This window comes from Panulirus ornatus, chromosome 43 (assembly GCF_036320965.1).
Source record: "Panulirus ornatus isolate Po-2019 chromosome 43, ASM3632096v1, whole genome shotgun sequence".
Lineage (NCBI taxonomy): Eukaryota > Metazoa > Arthropoda > Malacostraca > Decapoda > Palinuridae > Panulirus > Panulirus ornatus.
In genome coordinates, this window is record NC_092266.1 from 32,752,767 (window position 1) to 32,770,978 (window position 18,212).

Genomic DNA, 18,212 nt, shown 5'->3' on the forward strand with positions numbered 1-18,212 from the left:
AGTAGTTGCCACTTTCTGTAGGCGGTTGGCAACAAAGTTACTTGAATCAATGAAACGTTCCACACAATGAATGATGCAATTCTCTGTGCGAGATTCAAGGCGGGTTGATGGACGATCCATACATTTGTCCCAACACTTCTCTGTCAATTCATGGACAAGGACCTGTAAATGAATTCATATGCATTATTAAATACTGATTACTTGAAAGCACCACCTCTTTTATCATCTAACCCTCTCAAAAACCTTACTTATGTATATAAAAAAATGCATGTCCAGACTACAATAACATAAACAACTTGGCACATTACTCAAAGAATCTGAAATCTTAAAATCTTACTCATCTCAGGATAAACAAATTGAGTTACCTTTGGATAAAACCTAACTTTAAAATTCCAAACCAGCTCCAGTAATGATAACTGTTATATGTGAGGTACCATCTATATCAAGTATGTAGTAAATGACAAAGCTAGGCCACATTCAAATAGCAGTTTCAATGATTATCACAGCCTATTCACTCCATATCACAGGACACTATTTTCCTCTTCATCTTAACTGCTATCTGTCTCTTTCAAGATTTCCATAGTTCTACTTTAAGTATACTTAAGGTAAATCTCAAACTTTACTAAGTCTCTTTCTGTAGTGTAAGCAAACTACATGTACATAATTCACCTGTTCTTCACTAGCAGTAAAGCAGCATATCATGAACATGAAACCTTATGAAAGATGAAAGGGTTATGGGCAAAGAGTGAATACAAGAGCTTCTAAATCAGATATTGGAAACTTTGAAAGTTATTTGTTTGATTATAAATGATAGCAAGACTGTAGATGTGAGCAAATGTGGCTGTTCTTTGTTTGTTCCTAGCTCTACCTCACTCAGTGGAAATGGCGAACATATGAAAAAAATGAAAGAGCAATTGCAAAATCTCTTAGCAAATGAATAACAAAGTTTTGATGTACATCACCTCTGAAACCACTTAATTCAAATCTTTGTTCTGAATATGATATGATAAGCTTTTAGATTATTTTTGTTGTTATACTACAGCATAAAATTTTCATCAAAGCATCATTCAACAAGGTTATGTCCTGGAAATAAATTAATGCAAAAGGCAGAGATATTACAAGATTTCTCAAGTCAGTTATCTTACTGTATGTAATCTGTGACGATATTTCACAGTGGGTAAGAAAATAGTTTATTTGCTTCTATTTATGTCAGTGACTCAATGACAAGAGCAGAATACCTAAGAAACTTGTGTCCATATCCAGGTTGTATTCTCTGACCCTATACCATTTGAAATTTATGTTTACCTCAAGGCTGTATTCCATGAAAGTGTGCGGCAAAAAGGAATTTCCTTCACTTTATTATCAGAACCAATGGTCGATATTTCAATATTCAAAGTAGTGGTGAACAACATATAAATTTTTACTTACAACTATTTGAATGAGTTCAATGCTCAACAAGGAAAAAAATTTCCTTAGCAGAGCAACCTATAGCTTGATTTCTACCTTCCACTAGCAGTGTTGGGCACCAGACTAAACCTTTGTTTGTGAAAGGACTAAACTGACCAACAACTATAGAGAGATCATTAGTGGTGGTTTTTGGTCACTTTACAATATACCTATGGCATACTTTTAATCCAACAATATATCTGAGCAAGCCTTAAGCATAAATACCATCATCTTGATACCAACCACAGAAGAAATTTCAAACAAGACAGAATAAACCTAAACATGTAAATTACCAAGTGAAGTTATGATATAACAAATCTTGGGATGTCTTGAAAATATTTATTCCAAAAATAAAGAAACAACATACAGAAGATTTTCTTAAATTTAAGGTCCTATTAGTTCACAGATCAAAAGTTAAAAGTAGAAAATAACTGGCATTCATACATCTGAAGTTATGAATCATCACGTCTCCACACATACATAATTCATCGTTAAAAAGCTTTTCATAATCCAATAATTAGGGAGTCAGCTAGTAAGAGTGCTATGTACAAATGTTTATCAAAATTGTAGCAACTGCTAAACCTCAAACAGAAAAGTGTAATCTAATGTAAAATCTGTCCAAAAGAATATACCATACATTCTTAAATAATTTTGAAGTCCCATTACTCAAAAGACAAACACAATTACAATATTCCACTACATTCCTGAGGAAAGCAGCACAGTCCAACTTATTTTAAATGAAATCATCAAATGAATGGCATTATCAATGACACATTGAGAAATACTCAGTATATATACAAATTTTTTCTAAAAACAATACATTAAATCTCATTAACTGAATATGACCAATATGCCCTAACAATTTCATACAAACTTATCCTACGTAAGATTTACAGGACAATCCATTATGAACAAATTACCATAATATACTATGTTAATTCTAAACACAGCATTATCCTTTTCATGTCAAAATCAAGGAACTACATATAACTTATAATCTGCCACTAGTAATCTCATTTTTCCTGTCTGAATAAATACAGTAAGCATCAGAGTTAATCAATCAACATCCTCAGTATAAGCTTTAATTCTAGTCTATTAACTGTGGTGCCAGTCCAATTTACATAAACTGAATCTATTCCATGCACCTCCTTACTTCATACATGCAAAATCCATGATAATCAATATGCACAAGCAAAGACCATTACAGTATAAATTTTCCTCTATTTCTACATGCCACCATTTTCTTTTTTGGCCAAAATTATGTCAACTATGTGTCCTTCTGTAAGACAAGTAAATAACACCATGGAACACCTCTAAATCTTACTACAACACTCATATTAACCTCAAACACAAGCATATTTTCATTAAAATAGAAGAGAAAAAAAATGAGGTTTAAAGAATATGCCTCCGACTACTCCTCATGGCAGTCCCAGTTTTTTTGCCATGCAAATCATCTCACAATTTTAGAACAGGAGCTTTGAACACTACATTTATTCCAATATCTTCACACAATCAACAATTATAACCTAACATCCTCCTCTGAAATACCTTTAACAATTCGTTCACTGCATTCATTCATCCCTTTTGCAGTCTACCTCTTCTTCCACTTTCAAACATACTCCCATAACTCTTCAAAAACATGTCAACTGCCAAAAATTCTACAGACATGCCACCTAAGCAGGTTTTCATCTTTAAATTTTATCACATATCTCTCCAAAATTTTCATTTTTTAAAACCATATCTCCATTCATACATGTATTTCATAACAAAGAATTCATACAGTAACAGACCATTGGGTCCTTTCAAGGATAATTGAGATAGTGGAAGGGATCTGAAACTCACATATTAGGGTGGTAAAAGTTAGATGGCATACAATTAATTCAAAGAGACAAACTTGCAAAATGTCACTGTGACTAATGAAGTGCAAATAATGAAAGTCATGGACTTGAAGCAAAGTATCACTCAAGTCTATTTTTAAACATATCTATGGTACTGCTTTCAACCACTCCCATTGGCAAATCATTCCATAAATTAACAATTCCCTTGAAGAAAAATTACTTCCACCTCATTTGAGGTAACATATTTGCCCACAAGATTCTGTCCATTACTATGAGTAAAATCAGATGAAACAAGTCTGAGTAATTTAACAGATCAAGATTATCAAAGCCTCTGATTATTTTGCATACTTGTATTAGATCACGTATCCTTCTCTTTTCAATGCTGAACAGATTTACAATTTAATCTGCTCTTCTATGATTTGTTTCCCAGTCTGGGAATCATCTTTGTAACTCGGTGCTGTACTCTCTGTATTCTGTCTACATTATTTTTTTGGGTAGGGTGACCAAAACTGAACACAATATTCAAGATGTAGATAAACTAATGAGCTGTAATGAGGAAGGATGGTTTTCCTGGACTTAAAATTCATCCATTACCAATATCATTAATACATAAGAAAAGGAGAATGACTCCCTTGCAACAATCCACTTGTTAAGTCTAGTCACTCTGAGGCTTGACCATCAATCAATGAGACACCTTTCTTATTTTCCCCTTTCTAAACATATGACAACTGAGGTTTCACATTCCTATACAAAAGCTAGAACAAACACTTGATCATACATAATTCTTGCACAATAATTCTGACACCTGATTCTTTCCATTTGTCGGAAATTCCAATAAACGTTCAGTTCTCCCTTAACTCTACTAACAACTGAAGCTTTGCCATAACCATTCATACTGATCATTACTACCACATATCAATGGAATGGAAAAATGGAAAAAGGTGAGAACAATGGAAGTAAGGGGAGTGGGGGAGGAATGGGATGTATTTAGGGAATCAGTGATGGATTGCGCAAAAGATGCTTGTGGCATGAGAAGAGTGGGAGGTGGGTTGATTAGAAAGGGTAGTGAGTGGTGGGATGAAGAAGTAAGAGTATTAGTGAAAGAGAAGAGAGAGGCATTTGGACGATTTTTGCAGGGAAAAAATGCAATTGAGTGGGAGATGTATAAAAGAAAGAGACAGGAGGTCAAGAGAAAGGTGCAAGAGGTGAAAAAAAGGGCAAATGAGAGTTGGGGTGAGAGAGTATCATTAAATTTTAGGGAGAATAAAAAGATGTTCTGGAAGGAGGTAAATAAAGTGCGTAAGACAAGGGAGCAAATGGGAACTTCGGTGAAGGGCGCAAGTGGGGAGGTGATAACAAGTAGTGGTGATGTGAGAAGGAGATGGAGTGAGTATTTTGAAGGTTTGTTGAATGTATGATAGAGTGGCAGATATAGGGTGTTTTGGTCGAGGTGGTGTGCAAAGTGAGAGGGTTAGGGAAAATGATTTGGTAAACAGAGAAGAGGTAGTGAAAGCTTTGCGGAAGATGAAAGCCGGCAAGGCAGCAGGTTTGGATGGTATTGCAGTGGAATTTACTAAAAAAGGGGGTGACTGTATTGTTGACTGGTTGGTAAGGTTATTTAATGTATGTATGACTCATGGTGAGGTGCCTGAGGATTGGCGGAATGCGTGCATAGTGCCATTGTACAAAGGCAAAGGGGATAAGAGTGAGTGCTCAAATTACAGAGGTATAAGTTTGTTGAGTATTCCTGGTAAATTATATGGGAGGGTATTGATTGAGAGGGTGAAGGCATGTACAGAGCATCAGATTGGGGAAGAGCAGTGTGGTTTCAGAAGTGGTAGAGGATGTGTGGATCAGGTGTTTGCTTTGAAGAATGTATGTGAGAAATACTTAGAAAAGCAAATGGATTTGTATGTAGCATTTATGGATCTGGAGAAGGCATATGATAGAGTTGATAGAGATGCTCTGTGGAAGGTATTAAGAATATATGGTGTGGGAGGAAAGTTGTTAGAAGCAGTGAAAAGTTTTTATCGAGGATGTAAGGCATGTGTACGTGTAGGAAGAGAGGAAAGTGATTGGTTCTCAGTGAATGTAGGTTTGCGGCAGGGGTGTGTGATGTCTCCATGGTTGTTTAATTTGTTTATGGATGGGGTTGTTAGGGAGGTAAATGCAAGAGTTTTGGAAAGAGGGGCAAGTATGAAGTCTGTTGGGGATGAGAGAGCTTGGGAAGTGAGTCAGTTGTTGTTCGCTGATGATACAGCGCTGGTGGCTGATTCATGTGAGAAACTGCAGAAGCTGGTGACTGAGTTTGGAAAAGTGTGTGGAAGAAGAAAGTTAAGAGTAAAAGTGAATAAGAGCAAGGTTATTAGGTACAGTAGGGTTGAGGGTCAAGTCAATTGGGAGGTGAGTTTGAATGGAGAAAAACTGGAGGAAGTGAAGTGTTTTAGATATCTGGGAGTGGATCTGGCAGCGGATGGAACCATGGAAGCGGAAGTGGATCATAGGGTGGGGGAGGGGGCGAAAATCCTGGGGGCCTTGAAGAATGTGTGGAAGTCGAGAACATTATCTCGGAAAGCAAAAATGGGTATGTTTGAAGGAATAGTGGTTCCAACAATGTTGTATGGTTGCGAGGCGTGGGCTATGGATAGAGTTGTGCGCAGGAGGATGGATGTGCTGAAAATGAGATGTTTGAGGACAATGTGTGGTGTGAGGTGGTTTGATCGAATGAGTAACGTAAGGGTAAGAGAGATGTGTGGAAATAAAAAGAGCGTGGTTGAGAGAGCAGAAGAGGGTGTTTTGAAGTGGTTTGGGCACATGGAGAGGATGAGTGAGGAAAGATTGACCAAGAGGATATATGTTTCGGAGGTGGAGGGAACAAGGAGAAGAGGGAGACCAAATTGGAGGTGGAAAGATGGAGTGAAAAAGATTTTGTGTGATCGGGGCCTGAACATGCAGGAGGGTGAAAGGAGGGCAAGGAATAGAGTGAATTGGAGCGATGTGGTATACAGGGGTTGACGTGCTGTCAGTGGATTGAATCAGGGCATGTGAAGCGTCTGGGGTAAACCATGGAAAGCTGTGTAGGTATGTATATTTGCGTGTGTGGACGTATGTATATACATGTGTATGGGGGGGAGGGTTGGGCCATTTCTTTCGTCTGTTTCCTTGCGCTACCTTGCAAACGCGGGAGACAGCGACAAAGTATAATAAATAATAAATAAATATCAAAATTCTAATCCACTAAAATACCAACAACTTGAGCTTTGCCATAACCACCTATACTAGTCATTACTACAAAACTTGACAAATTTTAATCCACTAAAACTGATAATAATCAGAAAATAGTCCTCTATGGAAAAAGCAAGACCCTTACTCACACAAAACCCTTTTCCTCCATATACCTTCATTACATCCACTGTTCTTCCTAGCTTATCCTCTAATTCAGCTAAAAAAGCAGCATCTACTTTCATCTTTTAGCGAACTAAAAAATTTACTTGATTATTGCAGCTGAATTCAAAAATTGCATCACCTTACTTTAGCATTCATTACAACTAAATCTGTTTGTGTGTTTATCACAATTCTGTATACCGTAACATGAACTCATATTTAACAAATACTGTAAATAGTATTGAGCAACAATGTTTAAAGATAAATCTGCAGACTAAAATTTAAACTCTTCTTGATTTTGTCAGTTTTTACATGGGAAATCTTTATACAGTCAATTTGTCATCAGATAAGGTTTGATGAAGTCTATATAGTGGAAAATAAAAAAAGTACAATCACAAGATCAAGGCAACATGAGCCAAAAGTGAAACGCACATCTAATTACTTAAAATAGTATCTACATCAGTAACGAGAACTATGGTCAGTCACAATTAATGCAACTCCTTTCACCTAATCTTCAAATATAATGTGAGAACTGGGCTTTGTATTCTGTGACTCCCTGAAAGCTTTCTGTAGCAACTTTTCTCTTCCCCGCACTTGATTTGGGTAGATTTGACTGCCCTTCTTATTCTGTTTGTTCTTCCGTCCTCTCTGTTGTGACCAACATTCTTCAATGCGTTTCCAGTACTCCTCTTCTTCTGTTCCAGATAAAATTTCCATACGACTCCAATAACCAGCTTTTTTATATGTTGAAGCTGCATCCTCAGATAAAAACCTAACAAACACATCTCTCTCTGTAGCACTGACATCTACATAGGCCACTCCACCACTACCCCCTTCACGAATAGTTTCCCGAAGTTTTTTAGGGTCTGGTGGAGGTTCCTCAAAACTGATTTTTATTACTGCATTGGGAACAAAACATGGCTTAGAACTCTCATTCTTGGGTATCGCATCTACCTTTGCTATATTTAGCATATGATTCTTATCTAATGCTTTGGGAATCTGGATTAGATTTGGATTTGTGTGATCTGAATAGTCAATACTTCGTATATTATATCTTTCCCGCAACTGCCCCTTTAAAAGTTTCATATTCTCTCGCTGTGTATTCAGATACTGATTTCTCAATTTTTTCCAATCCTGTTTTGACATAACTTTTAAATATATACTTTCTACTTCATCTTCCTTTCCTTTCTTACTTCGCTTTCGTTTCTTTTTCTTATTCTTCTTGCCACTTGCAGTGGTTACCTCCAAAACAGTTTTTTGTTCAACACTCTCCATGCTGGTGACATGATCTGTATTACCAACATCAACCTTCTGTTTTTTACCAGTGCTAAGATCAGATTCCTCATCTTCCATTTTCCTTTTCTGTTTTCTGTCAGCAACATCTACCTTCAGTGACTGAATCTCATCATGATCAAAGTCTTCCATCTCATCCTCAACCATTTTTCCCTTTTTACTGTCTGGAACAAGTACTTTCAGCTCTTTGGTTGAATGAATATCATCATTAGGATCAAATTCCTTCTCTTCTACTTCATCCTCCATCTCCTTTCTCTTTTTATGTTCTCCATAATCAACCTTTTGCTTTTTGGCACACTGAAAGCTATTATCAACACCAGAGTCCTCATCCAGCTCATCTCCAAAGCTCCTCCTTTTACTCTCTTTTTTGTCTACTTCATCATCAACTAATTTCCTTTTTCTTTCATTCTCTACCTCTACATTCATCTCAAAACTCCTATCTACACATTTACTGTCCTTAATCATCATTTGTTTCATACTGCAATCATAATTATACAAAGCTCCTTCCACAACAGTATTTGGTGGTTCATATGATTTGATACTCTGTAGTTGTGAAGGATCGATTGAAGTTGAAATCCTACATTCTAGAGAACCAAATGCTTCTAATGCTGAACTGGCCATTTCAGGTGTCTTAAACTCAACAAAAGCAAATCCCTTTGGTCTACCTGAACGGCGATATCGGGGTAGAGATATGTAATCTATGGTGCCATACTGTGCAAAGACATGGCGAACCCAATCATGGTCAACATGTGATGGAATATTCTCGACATAAATTGTGCAATCCATTTCATTGTCTTTCTTTTCAATACCTATCTTCCTCTTTACCTTCTGTCTATCTTCTGACAGTTCTAACAAAGAAGATTTACTTACAGCCTTCCTTAGCAAGCTTATCTCATTAGTAAGAAATCGGATTCTGTTAAACTTAAAAAATATTTCCAGATTAATGTATGGGCCATTTTCCAGCAGGCTAGCCATAAAGCGATCTTTGGTAATATTAGCAGAACTGAAGTAAAAATCCATCTGTGCTGTTATTTGATGGATGAGATGCTTCTTACGTCTTCTTGTATCTTTTTTGGACTCTTCCTTTCCTTCACCCTTCTCAGTTGTGTTTACTTCTTCCATCTTTGTAGGCTTCCCTGTTGTTTCTACCACCTTGAAGACTGGTGCAGTTTACTGTTCTCTTCTCTCTTCTTTTACTGCAGCTGTAGACGAGAAACAATGATGCTGTCAATATGCGCTGTCAGTGCGCAACTTCTTACATGATCTTATAGTTAATGATGCAAATATATATAGTGTACATTTTCCAAAGCCAGAAATCTCTATAAATGAGCAGTCAATTCCTTAAGTTCTGTTCCTTGCTGCATAATGCAAAATGAACCCTTACATGTCTAAGAATTAATGGCATCTCATCACATGAGATAAGTAATCATATTTTCTCAACTAATCTACAATTCTTATGCTTGTAAACCTTTAAGTAATACTTAACAGTGATAATGACTTCTTTTTTATGCTTGATCGCAGTTCCCACATAAGCGAAATAGCACCACAAACACATGACGAATGGATGCACCCACTCACATCCATATCCTACCTGTCATGTGTAATGCATCAAAAACCAGCTCCCTATCCACAAACAGACCCCACAGATCTTTTAATGGTTTACCCTAGACACATCACATGCCCTGGTTCAGTCCATAGGCAACATATCAACCCCTATTTACCACATCATTCCAATTCATTCTATCATGTACATGCCTTTCACCCTTCAGTATGTTCAGCCCCCAATCGCTCATTATCTTTTTCACTCCATCCTTCCATCTCCAATTTGGTCTCCCCATTCTCCTTGTTCCCTCCACTTTTGGCACATATCTTCTCGTCAACCTCTCTTCACTCATTCTCTCCTATGTCCAAACCATTTAAGCACATCCACTTCAGCTCTCTCAACCACACTCTTTTTATTACCACACCTCTCTCTTACCCTTTCATTGAATCCTCAATTGAACCACCTCACACCATACATTGTCCTCAAATATTTCATTTCCAACACAGCCACCCTTCTCAGCAGGTTTACTTTTCCAAAAGAAGGAACAGAGAAGGGGATAAGAGAGGAGTTTTCAAGCTAAGGCTCAGTCATCTATTTTGGAATGCTACCTCACCAAAGGGGAAGTGGCAAATAAGTATGAAAAAAGGTACTTTAAATCTTTCACATTAATCAAATTCTGTCTAAATCTTGGAGGCTTTGGCCTTGGACAATATCAATTCTATCCCATTGAGTACTAGAAATGGTGTAGGAGAGCTGGTTGACAGAAGTGGGTTAATTATTTCTGATCTCCCCATCATCCAGACACCTCTGATGCATCAGAGTCTATACTGATTAAAATCTGTGATCACCTTTAAAGCCCTACTCATCATAACTTATTGGTACCAGTATCTCTGTGAGTTAAAAAGATGCTGCCCAAGTCTAAATCACATCTAATGAGTATAAGGAGTCTACTGAAATGAGATTCTTCCATATCTTTCACTTACTGAATATTTTTAGGGTGCCTCCACTTTTAAATCTTACCCATTTGGGGGGAGAATTTTGGTTTTCATAATACTGTAAATATCATGAATAAAGGTCAAAACATTTTTTTATATTTCAAGCTCATCAATTTTTTTCTTTAACATTTTCTTAAAATACATCAAATGTTGATTTCATTTTTCTTTGGATATGTATTCATTTTCTTTAGCTCTGCTTATGCAGTTCTACTGGAGGAAGATTGCTTGTGCCAATCTAAGAAAACATGAGGTTACATAATGTAAAAGTTGGAGAAACATACAGAGAATTTCATCATGTCATCAATGGAAGGAGAAATTTTCACAAGTTGAGTTGATTCAAAAAATAATTTGCTTACACCTTAAATAAACCTATATTATCCCTGAGCTTCACAGCCTACCTTACTATCAAACTGTCATATGATATAGAATAATGGCCCATATCATTCTCCCCTCAGAAATCTATAATTTCTAACACCAAACCATTTGCCATCATTTAAAAAGAAAAAAGTCAATTAATTGAATGGCACACCAAGAGTAAAAAAATTCATCCACCTATAATTGTTGGACTACTCTACCCTTATATTTCAGAGCCACACTTCAACAGCACCACTGCAAATCACTTCCACAAGTGTCAGGCTCCAGAGATACGGTGCATGGTGTGCTGTTCTTCCATTTTTAATTTAGTTACTTTCATGAAGCCCCTACAGTAAAGAATTACTGCACAAATAATCAAAAAATGAATATTCAAGAAATCCCAGCTAAGATCGAGCAAAGCAATCTTCCTTTGAGCGCACAAAGCCACAAAGCAAGAAGATATGAAGCACATGAACATGGTAAATCTCGGCTGTTACAGAAAGTCTGGTGAGGTTTTCGTAAGTCAATTTGATTTCCTGATATCTCACTCATACTTTCAAAGATATTCACACCACGATTATCCTGACCTTCAGAGCCCTCCTCATTATAGGTGGTATCGCAGCAGAAACAACAAAGAGGATGCCAACCTCAATCTCGAGGTCTTACCATATCCTTCAGAAGGTACACTACCACAGTAAAACAATGTCAATGACATTCACATGCAAGACTTAAGTCATCAACCGGAAACAGAAACATTAGCCAGTTTAGATGCCCTGTACCAAGCTCTACAAATTTACGCCTTTGACCTATTTGGAAACACTGATGAGGTATAACATGTCTCTGCAAAATCTATTGCCGCAGCATAATCTTTCTTTTTACTGTGTTTTCTCCAGATCGTGGCGTCATGCATCAACTACTTACAATACACCAACAGGAACTTCCTAATGCATGGCGTGACTTGTAATAAACAGACGAGTCCTCACACTAGCATATCAAGATGTACCTCAGACATTCAATATATCTGAACAGTAATGCACTAAACAAATACCTGAAAACGCTGCTTCTGTGTTTCTCCCTCGATAAATCGTGCCAAATGAGGGTCGACGCCAGACAGCTGATCAAAAGTACTCATATCTCAGGACGAGCTAGCGTTTGGCGTCTCTGTATCAGCCTCTACTGTATTACTAAGAAGAGACACTTTAGTGACTTTATTACTTTTATGGCGAAACTGGCATCAGATAGCAGAGGAGTGTCTTCTTAGTATTACAATTCAAATATTGTAGATTCACGACCTCTTCCAAAAGAACCTCATCAATATACAAATAAAGAGGGTTAATCTAGATTTCATATAGTAATTAACTGTACTAAAACTTTCTGGAACCTGCAATATGACCAGCAGATTTAATCATGATACATTTGGAAAAAAAGAATATATATATATATATATATATATATATATATATATATATATATATATATATATATATATATATATATATATATATATATATATATATATATATATATATATATATATATATATATATATATATATACATATATATATATATATATATATATATATATATATATATATATATATATATATATATATATATATTATCCCTGGGGATAGGGGAGAAAGAATACTTCCCACGTATTCCCTGCGTGTCGTAGAAGGCAACTAAAAGGGAAGGGAGGTGGGAGCGGGGGGCTGGAAATCCTCCCCTCATTTTTTTTTTTCAATTTTCCAAAAGAAGGAACAGAGAAGGGGGCCAGGTGAGGATATTCCAAAAAAGGCCCAGTCCTCCGTTGAGATGTATAGGTATGTATATATTGCGTGTGTGGATGTGTATGTATATACATGTGTATGTGGGTGGGTTGGGCCATTCTTTTGTCTGTTTCCTTTCGCTACCTCGCTAACGCGGGAGACGACAAAGCAATATATATATTTCTTTGATGGAATTTTGGCTCAGATGCTGATAAGATGGATCATTACTCACAATCCGCTTCAGAAACTCTGAAATAGATGGCAATAAGCTCCATGAATGAGACAGCAACTTAGGAGGACTCTTTCTGAGTTGAGGTTGCGGTCCCTTTATTCTCCAGGTGTGGGCATGCTATGAATGGAATAACCTTGACAGTGATGTCCCAGATATCAGCGATAGGTGTGGTGATCCCTATTGACCGTTTGGACAATCATGTGGTCCCATGAAAAGGGGCCCCTAAAACTGTTACAAGACAACTTCCAGCTCCTGCCTAGATCTTTTGGGCCTCCACATATGAGGGCTCAGCATATATATATATATATATATATATATATATATATATATATATATATATATATATATATATATATATATATATATATATATATACATTTAATCCCTGGGGATAGGGGAGAAAGAATACTTCCCATGTATTCCCTGCGTGTTGTAGAAGGCGACTAAAAGGGAAGGGAGCGGGGGCTGGAAATCCTTCCCTCTCGTTTTTAGTTTTCCTAATGAAGGAACAGAGCAGGGGACCAAGTGAGGATATTCCCCTCAAAGGAAATATCCTCTGTTCTCAACACAGTAAATGGCGAATAGTATGAAAAAGAATATATATATGTATATATATTCTTTCGTCTGTTTCCTTGCGCTACCTCGCAAACGCGGGGGACAGCGACAAAGTAAAAAAAAAAAAAAAAAAAAAAAAAAAAAAATATATATATATATATATATATATATATATATATATATATATATATATATATATATAGGGAGCGGGGGGCTAGAAATCCTCCCTCTCATTTTTTTTTTAATTTTCCAAAAGAAGGAACAGAGAAAGGGGCCAGGTGAGGATATTCCCTCAAAGGCCCAGTCCTCTGTTCTTAACGCTACCTCGCTATTGCGGGAAATGGCGAATAGTATAAAATATATATATATATATATATATATATATATATATATATATATATATATATATATATATATATATATATTCTATTTACTATCCTTGATCGCCGTTTCACGCGTCACAAGGTAGCGCCAGGAAACAGACGAAGAAAGACCCATCCACTCATATACGTACACATACATTAGTCATATACATATATACACATGTACATCTTCATATTCGCTTGCCTTCATCCATTCCAGCGCAACCCCGCCCAACAGGAAACAGATCGCCACCCCTTGCGTCAGTTAGGTAGCGCTAGAAAAACAGACAAGAAGGCCACATTTGTTCATATTCATTCTCTATCTGTCACGTGTAATGCACCGAAGCCACAGTTCCCTATCCACATCCAGGCCCCACAGACCTTTCCATGGTTTACCCCAGACATTTCATATGCCCTGGTTCAGTCTATTGACAGCCATGTCGACCGCGGTATACCACATCGTTCCAATTCACTCGTATTCTATTCCCCTGGGGACGGGAGAAAAAACGCTTTTTACTTCTTACGTGTTTCCTGATTATCGTAAAAGTCGCCTAAAAAGGATGGGAGCGGGAGCTGGAAATCCTTCCCTCCAGCCTTTACTTTTCCAAAAAAAAAAGTGACAGAAAAAGGGTCCAAGTGAGGATTTTCCCTCTAAGGCTCAGTTCTCTGTTCTTGACGCTACCTCGCTAACGCTGAAAACGGCGAGTATTTATGAAAAATCAATATATATATATATATATATATATATATATATATATATATATATATATATATATATATATATGTATATATGTATATAGTGTGGTTTCAGAGGTGGTAGAGGATGTGTGGATCAGGTGTTTGCTTTGAAGAATGTATGTGAGAAATACTTAGAAAAACAAATGGATTTGTATGTAGCATTTATGGATCTGGAGAAGGCATATGATAGAGTTGATAGAGATGCTCTGTGGAAGGTATTAAGAATATATGGTGTGGGAGGCAAGTTGTTAGAAGCAGTGAAAAGTTTTTATCGAGGATGTAAACCATGTGTACGTGTAGGAAGAGAGCAAAGTGATTGGTTCTCAGTGAATGTAGGTTTGCGGCAGGGGTGTGTGATGTCTCCATGGTTGTTTGATTTGTTTATGGATGGGGTTGTTAGGGAGGTGAATGCAAGAGTTTTGGAAAGAGGGGCAAGTATGAAGTCTGTTGTGGATGAGAGAGCTTGGGAAGTGAGTCAGTTGTTGTTCGCTGATGATACAGCGCTGGTGGCTGATTCATGTAAGAAACTGCAGAAGCTGGTGACTGAGTTTGGTAAAGTGTGTGAAAGAAGAAAGCTGAGAGTAAATGTGAATAAGAGCAAGATTATTAGGTACAATAGGGTTGAGGGTCAAGTCAATTGGGAGGTAAGTTTGAATGGAGAAAAACTGGAGGAAGTAAAGTGTTTTAGATATCTGGGAGTGGATCTGGCAGCGGATGGAACCATAGAAGCGGAAGTGAATCATAGGGTCGGGGAGGGGGCGAAAATCCTGGGAGCCTTGAAGAATGTGTGGAAGTCGAGAACATTATCTCAGAAAGCAAAAATGGGTATGTTTGAAGGAATAGTGGTTCCAACAATGTTGTATGGTTGCGAGGCGTGGGCTATGGATAGAGTTGTGCGCAGGAGGGTGGATGTGCTGGAAATGAGATGCTTAAGGACAATGTGTGGTGTGAGGTGGTTTGATCGAGTAAGTAATGTAAGGGTAAGAGAGATGTGCGGAAATAAAAAGAGCGTGGTTGAGAGAGCAGAAGAGGGTGTTTTGAAATGGTTTGGGCACATGGAGAGAATGAGTGAGGAAAGATTGACCAAAAGGATATATGTTTCGGAGGTGGAGGGAACGAGGAGAAGTGGGAGACCAAATTGGAGGTGGAAAGATGGAGTGAAAAAGATTTTGAGTGATCGGGGCCTGAACATGCAGGAGGGTTAAAGGCGGGCAAGGAATAGAGTGAATTGGATCGATGTGGTATACCGGGGTTGACGTGCTGTCTGTGGATTGAATCAGGGCATGTGAAGCGTCAGGGGTAAACCATGGAAAGTTCTGTGGGGCCTGGATGTGGAAAGGGAGCTGTGGTTTCGGGCATTATTGCATGACAGCTAGAGACAGTGTGAACGAATGGGGCCTTTGTTATCTTTTCCTAACGCTACCTCGCACACATGAGGGGGGAGGGGGATGGTATTCCATGTGTGGCGAGGTGGCGATGGGAATGAATAAAGGCAGTGTGAATTGTGTGCATGGGTATATATGTATGTGTCTGTGTGTATATATGTATGTGTACATTGAGATGTATAGGTATGTATATTTGCGTGTGTGGACGTGTATGTATATACATGTGTATGGGGGTGGGTTGGGCCATTTCTTTCGTCTGTTTCCTTGCGCTACCTTGCAAACGAGGGAGACAGCGACAAAGCAAAACAAAAAAAAAAGATATATATATATATATATATATATATATATATATACGCACGAAAACATCACAATTAGCGCGTGATCAACTAAATTCCTTTCTTATCCACCGGGAAACGATAAGTTCCCAAGTGCACTTTCGTGTAATGATCATACAATCAAGGGAGATACTAGAAATAACATTACAGTCAGTCGATATACAATAATGAGAAATGCAAGAGAAAGGTTACTATGCTTCATTGTTAGCAGGTTGATTATGAAAAGAATTATAAGGCCTACGGCAACCCTAACATGCGTAACCTAACAACCTAAAGAAACGCAATCAACCATTATCGAAGTTATTGCCTCAGATGGAATAGAATTTTACAAATCATAATCCATTTACATAATTTTCGTTGATAATCATGTTAGAGTCGCCGCGCCTCGCCCATACAATTGGTCTGAACTATCAGTCGTAAATATAATACAATTACTCTTGATGAAATATGATGGTTAGGAAAAATTTTGGTAAATAAATATAAACAAATGTTATGAATAAGAATGATATTAATTCTGGATGATAATCAAGTCATTATTCATCTTATCTCTATGTATCAAAAGTGGGCGGTGCATACAAGCGTGGAGGCTGCTGCAATACTCCAACTTCGGCAAATTCTTGGGAAAATTATTGCAAAATCCTTTCCTTGCACTACTTATCATTTCATTTCAAGAATAAATCCATCATCTTATTTATTAATATTTTATAGGGAAATGTTATAATAAGCTATCAAAGTACCTTCCAAGGTATTTATATCCAAGGTGAATAAGGTTTACAGAGGAACAATATTTGGCAGTACTGAACCCATTGACATTCGGTCGTCTGCTCGCATACAAGGCAAAAGTAAGACATAATTTTGACCACTTGCTCGAATTAAAAAATGGTTTTAGCGAAAATATCATATATTTTTTTCGTTTAAATATGCTATAATATTCTATGATGATGTAGTTCAAATAGAAATATATCTTATTGTAAGTAAAAATTCTTGAGACATGATGTAAACAAATGAAGTATCGGGTAGACATGCCAGGTAGTGGTCAATATTACGGTTTCGTGTGACAGAACGGAATTGACATGATTAAACACTGAAAAATCAGCATTAACACATCTCTTCAAGGTAAGAAAAGGAATACTACGATGCTTATCACTTGTGTGCATATTTCACAATTTGAGTTATTTAAATAGCAGTTTCTTAAGGTTGTTAAAGGAAAAACACTAGTGCTGAACGTGGAGGAACTTGATGGTAGCAGGATACATTTCAGGATGTGACCTACTGAATGCTTGATAGGCTAAATTTAGTGTTGTACATTATCAATTTTGGGTGTTTATCATGTAAAAGTTAGTTATATAACTTGGAAATCGTGAAATTTAAGTTTACAACTTTTGAAAGATTTTTTCCTTACTGAGACTCATTAGTCTCAGGAATCTTTTGAAGGAACACGGTTAAGCTTTGCTTTAGGGACAACAAGAACCCGATTTATGGAGATGGAAGAAAAGAGTACAGATATTAGGAAAACAGTGAGTGAAATTGAACTGGAGTGTAGATGACGTTCTAGAATATTGACTCATAGTTGGATGATACCTTACTAAGCTGGCTAAGCTGAAGGGAATTTTGTAATTTAAAGAAGGATTGTGAAGCAAACGAAGGCAACATACGTAAAAGCATACAAATAAACGCAGCGCAGAAATGAAATGTCAGACTTGATTTATTCTAACATACAATGTAGCTGTAAGATTCTTGCTTTATTTTAGTGTTCTTCTGTCATCAGTTTAAAATTGCAGCTTCTTGTATTTTAGATGCTTATCTGATTGGCACTGTTCATAATTACACATTGCAGTAATCAGTTTATGTCCATGTAAGAAGGGCATTTCTTTCCCTTTTTTTTGAAATTTAGGATTTAAATCTTGTTCTTTCACGTGTGGCACGTGCTTGCTCCATAATGAAAAGCTCACTAAAAATAATAATATGTTGTAGACAATTA

At 37.1% G+C, this 18,212-nt stretch overlaps 2 protein-coding genes and 1 long non-coding RNA gene across 6 annotated transcripts in view; 1 reads left to right on the plus strand and 2 right to left on the minus strand.

Moving 5' to 3' along the window:
• Positions 1 to 24: 24 nt before the first annotated feature.
• On the minus strand, positions 25 to 12,148 carry LOC139762541 (uncharacterized). Its single transcript, XR_011715737.1, has 3 exons — positions 11,902 to 12,148; positions 9,017 to 9,163; positions 25 to 162 (listed from the first exon to the last, which is right to left on the minus strand). It is a non-coding gene; the product is annotated as an uncharacterized lncRNA (long non-coding RNA).
• Positions 6,403 to 9,010, minus strand: Larp7 (La related protein 7). Its single transcript, XM_071687537.1, has one exon. The coding sequence runs from the start codon at positions 8,979 to 8,981 to the stop codon at positions 7,176 to 7,178; it is 1,806 nt and encodes a 601-aa protein (XP_071543638.1). The 5' UTR covers positions 8,982 to 9,010; the 3' UTR covers positions 6,403 to 7,175.
• A 5,059-nt stretch (positions 12,149 to 17,207) lies between the features above and the next one.
• LOC139762544 (uncharacterized) overlaps positions 17,208 to 18,212 on the plus strand; it is a 38,774-nt gene continuing 37,769 nt past the window's right edge. For all 4 annotated transcript variants that reach the window (XM_071687556.1, XM_071687558.1, XM_071687559.1 and 1 more), the window contains exon 1: positions 17,208 to 17,347. The gene's annotated coding sequence lies outside the window, so the exon portion shown is untranslated. The remainder of the gene's footprint in view (positions 17,348 to 18,212) is intronic.

Excerpts from the sequence above, each read along its gene's own strand:
- Larp7 (XM_071687537.1), bottom strand. The coding sequence starts at position 8,981 with ATGGATTTTTACTTCAGTTCTGCTAATATTACCAAAGATCGCTTTATG.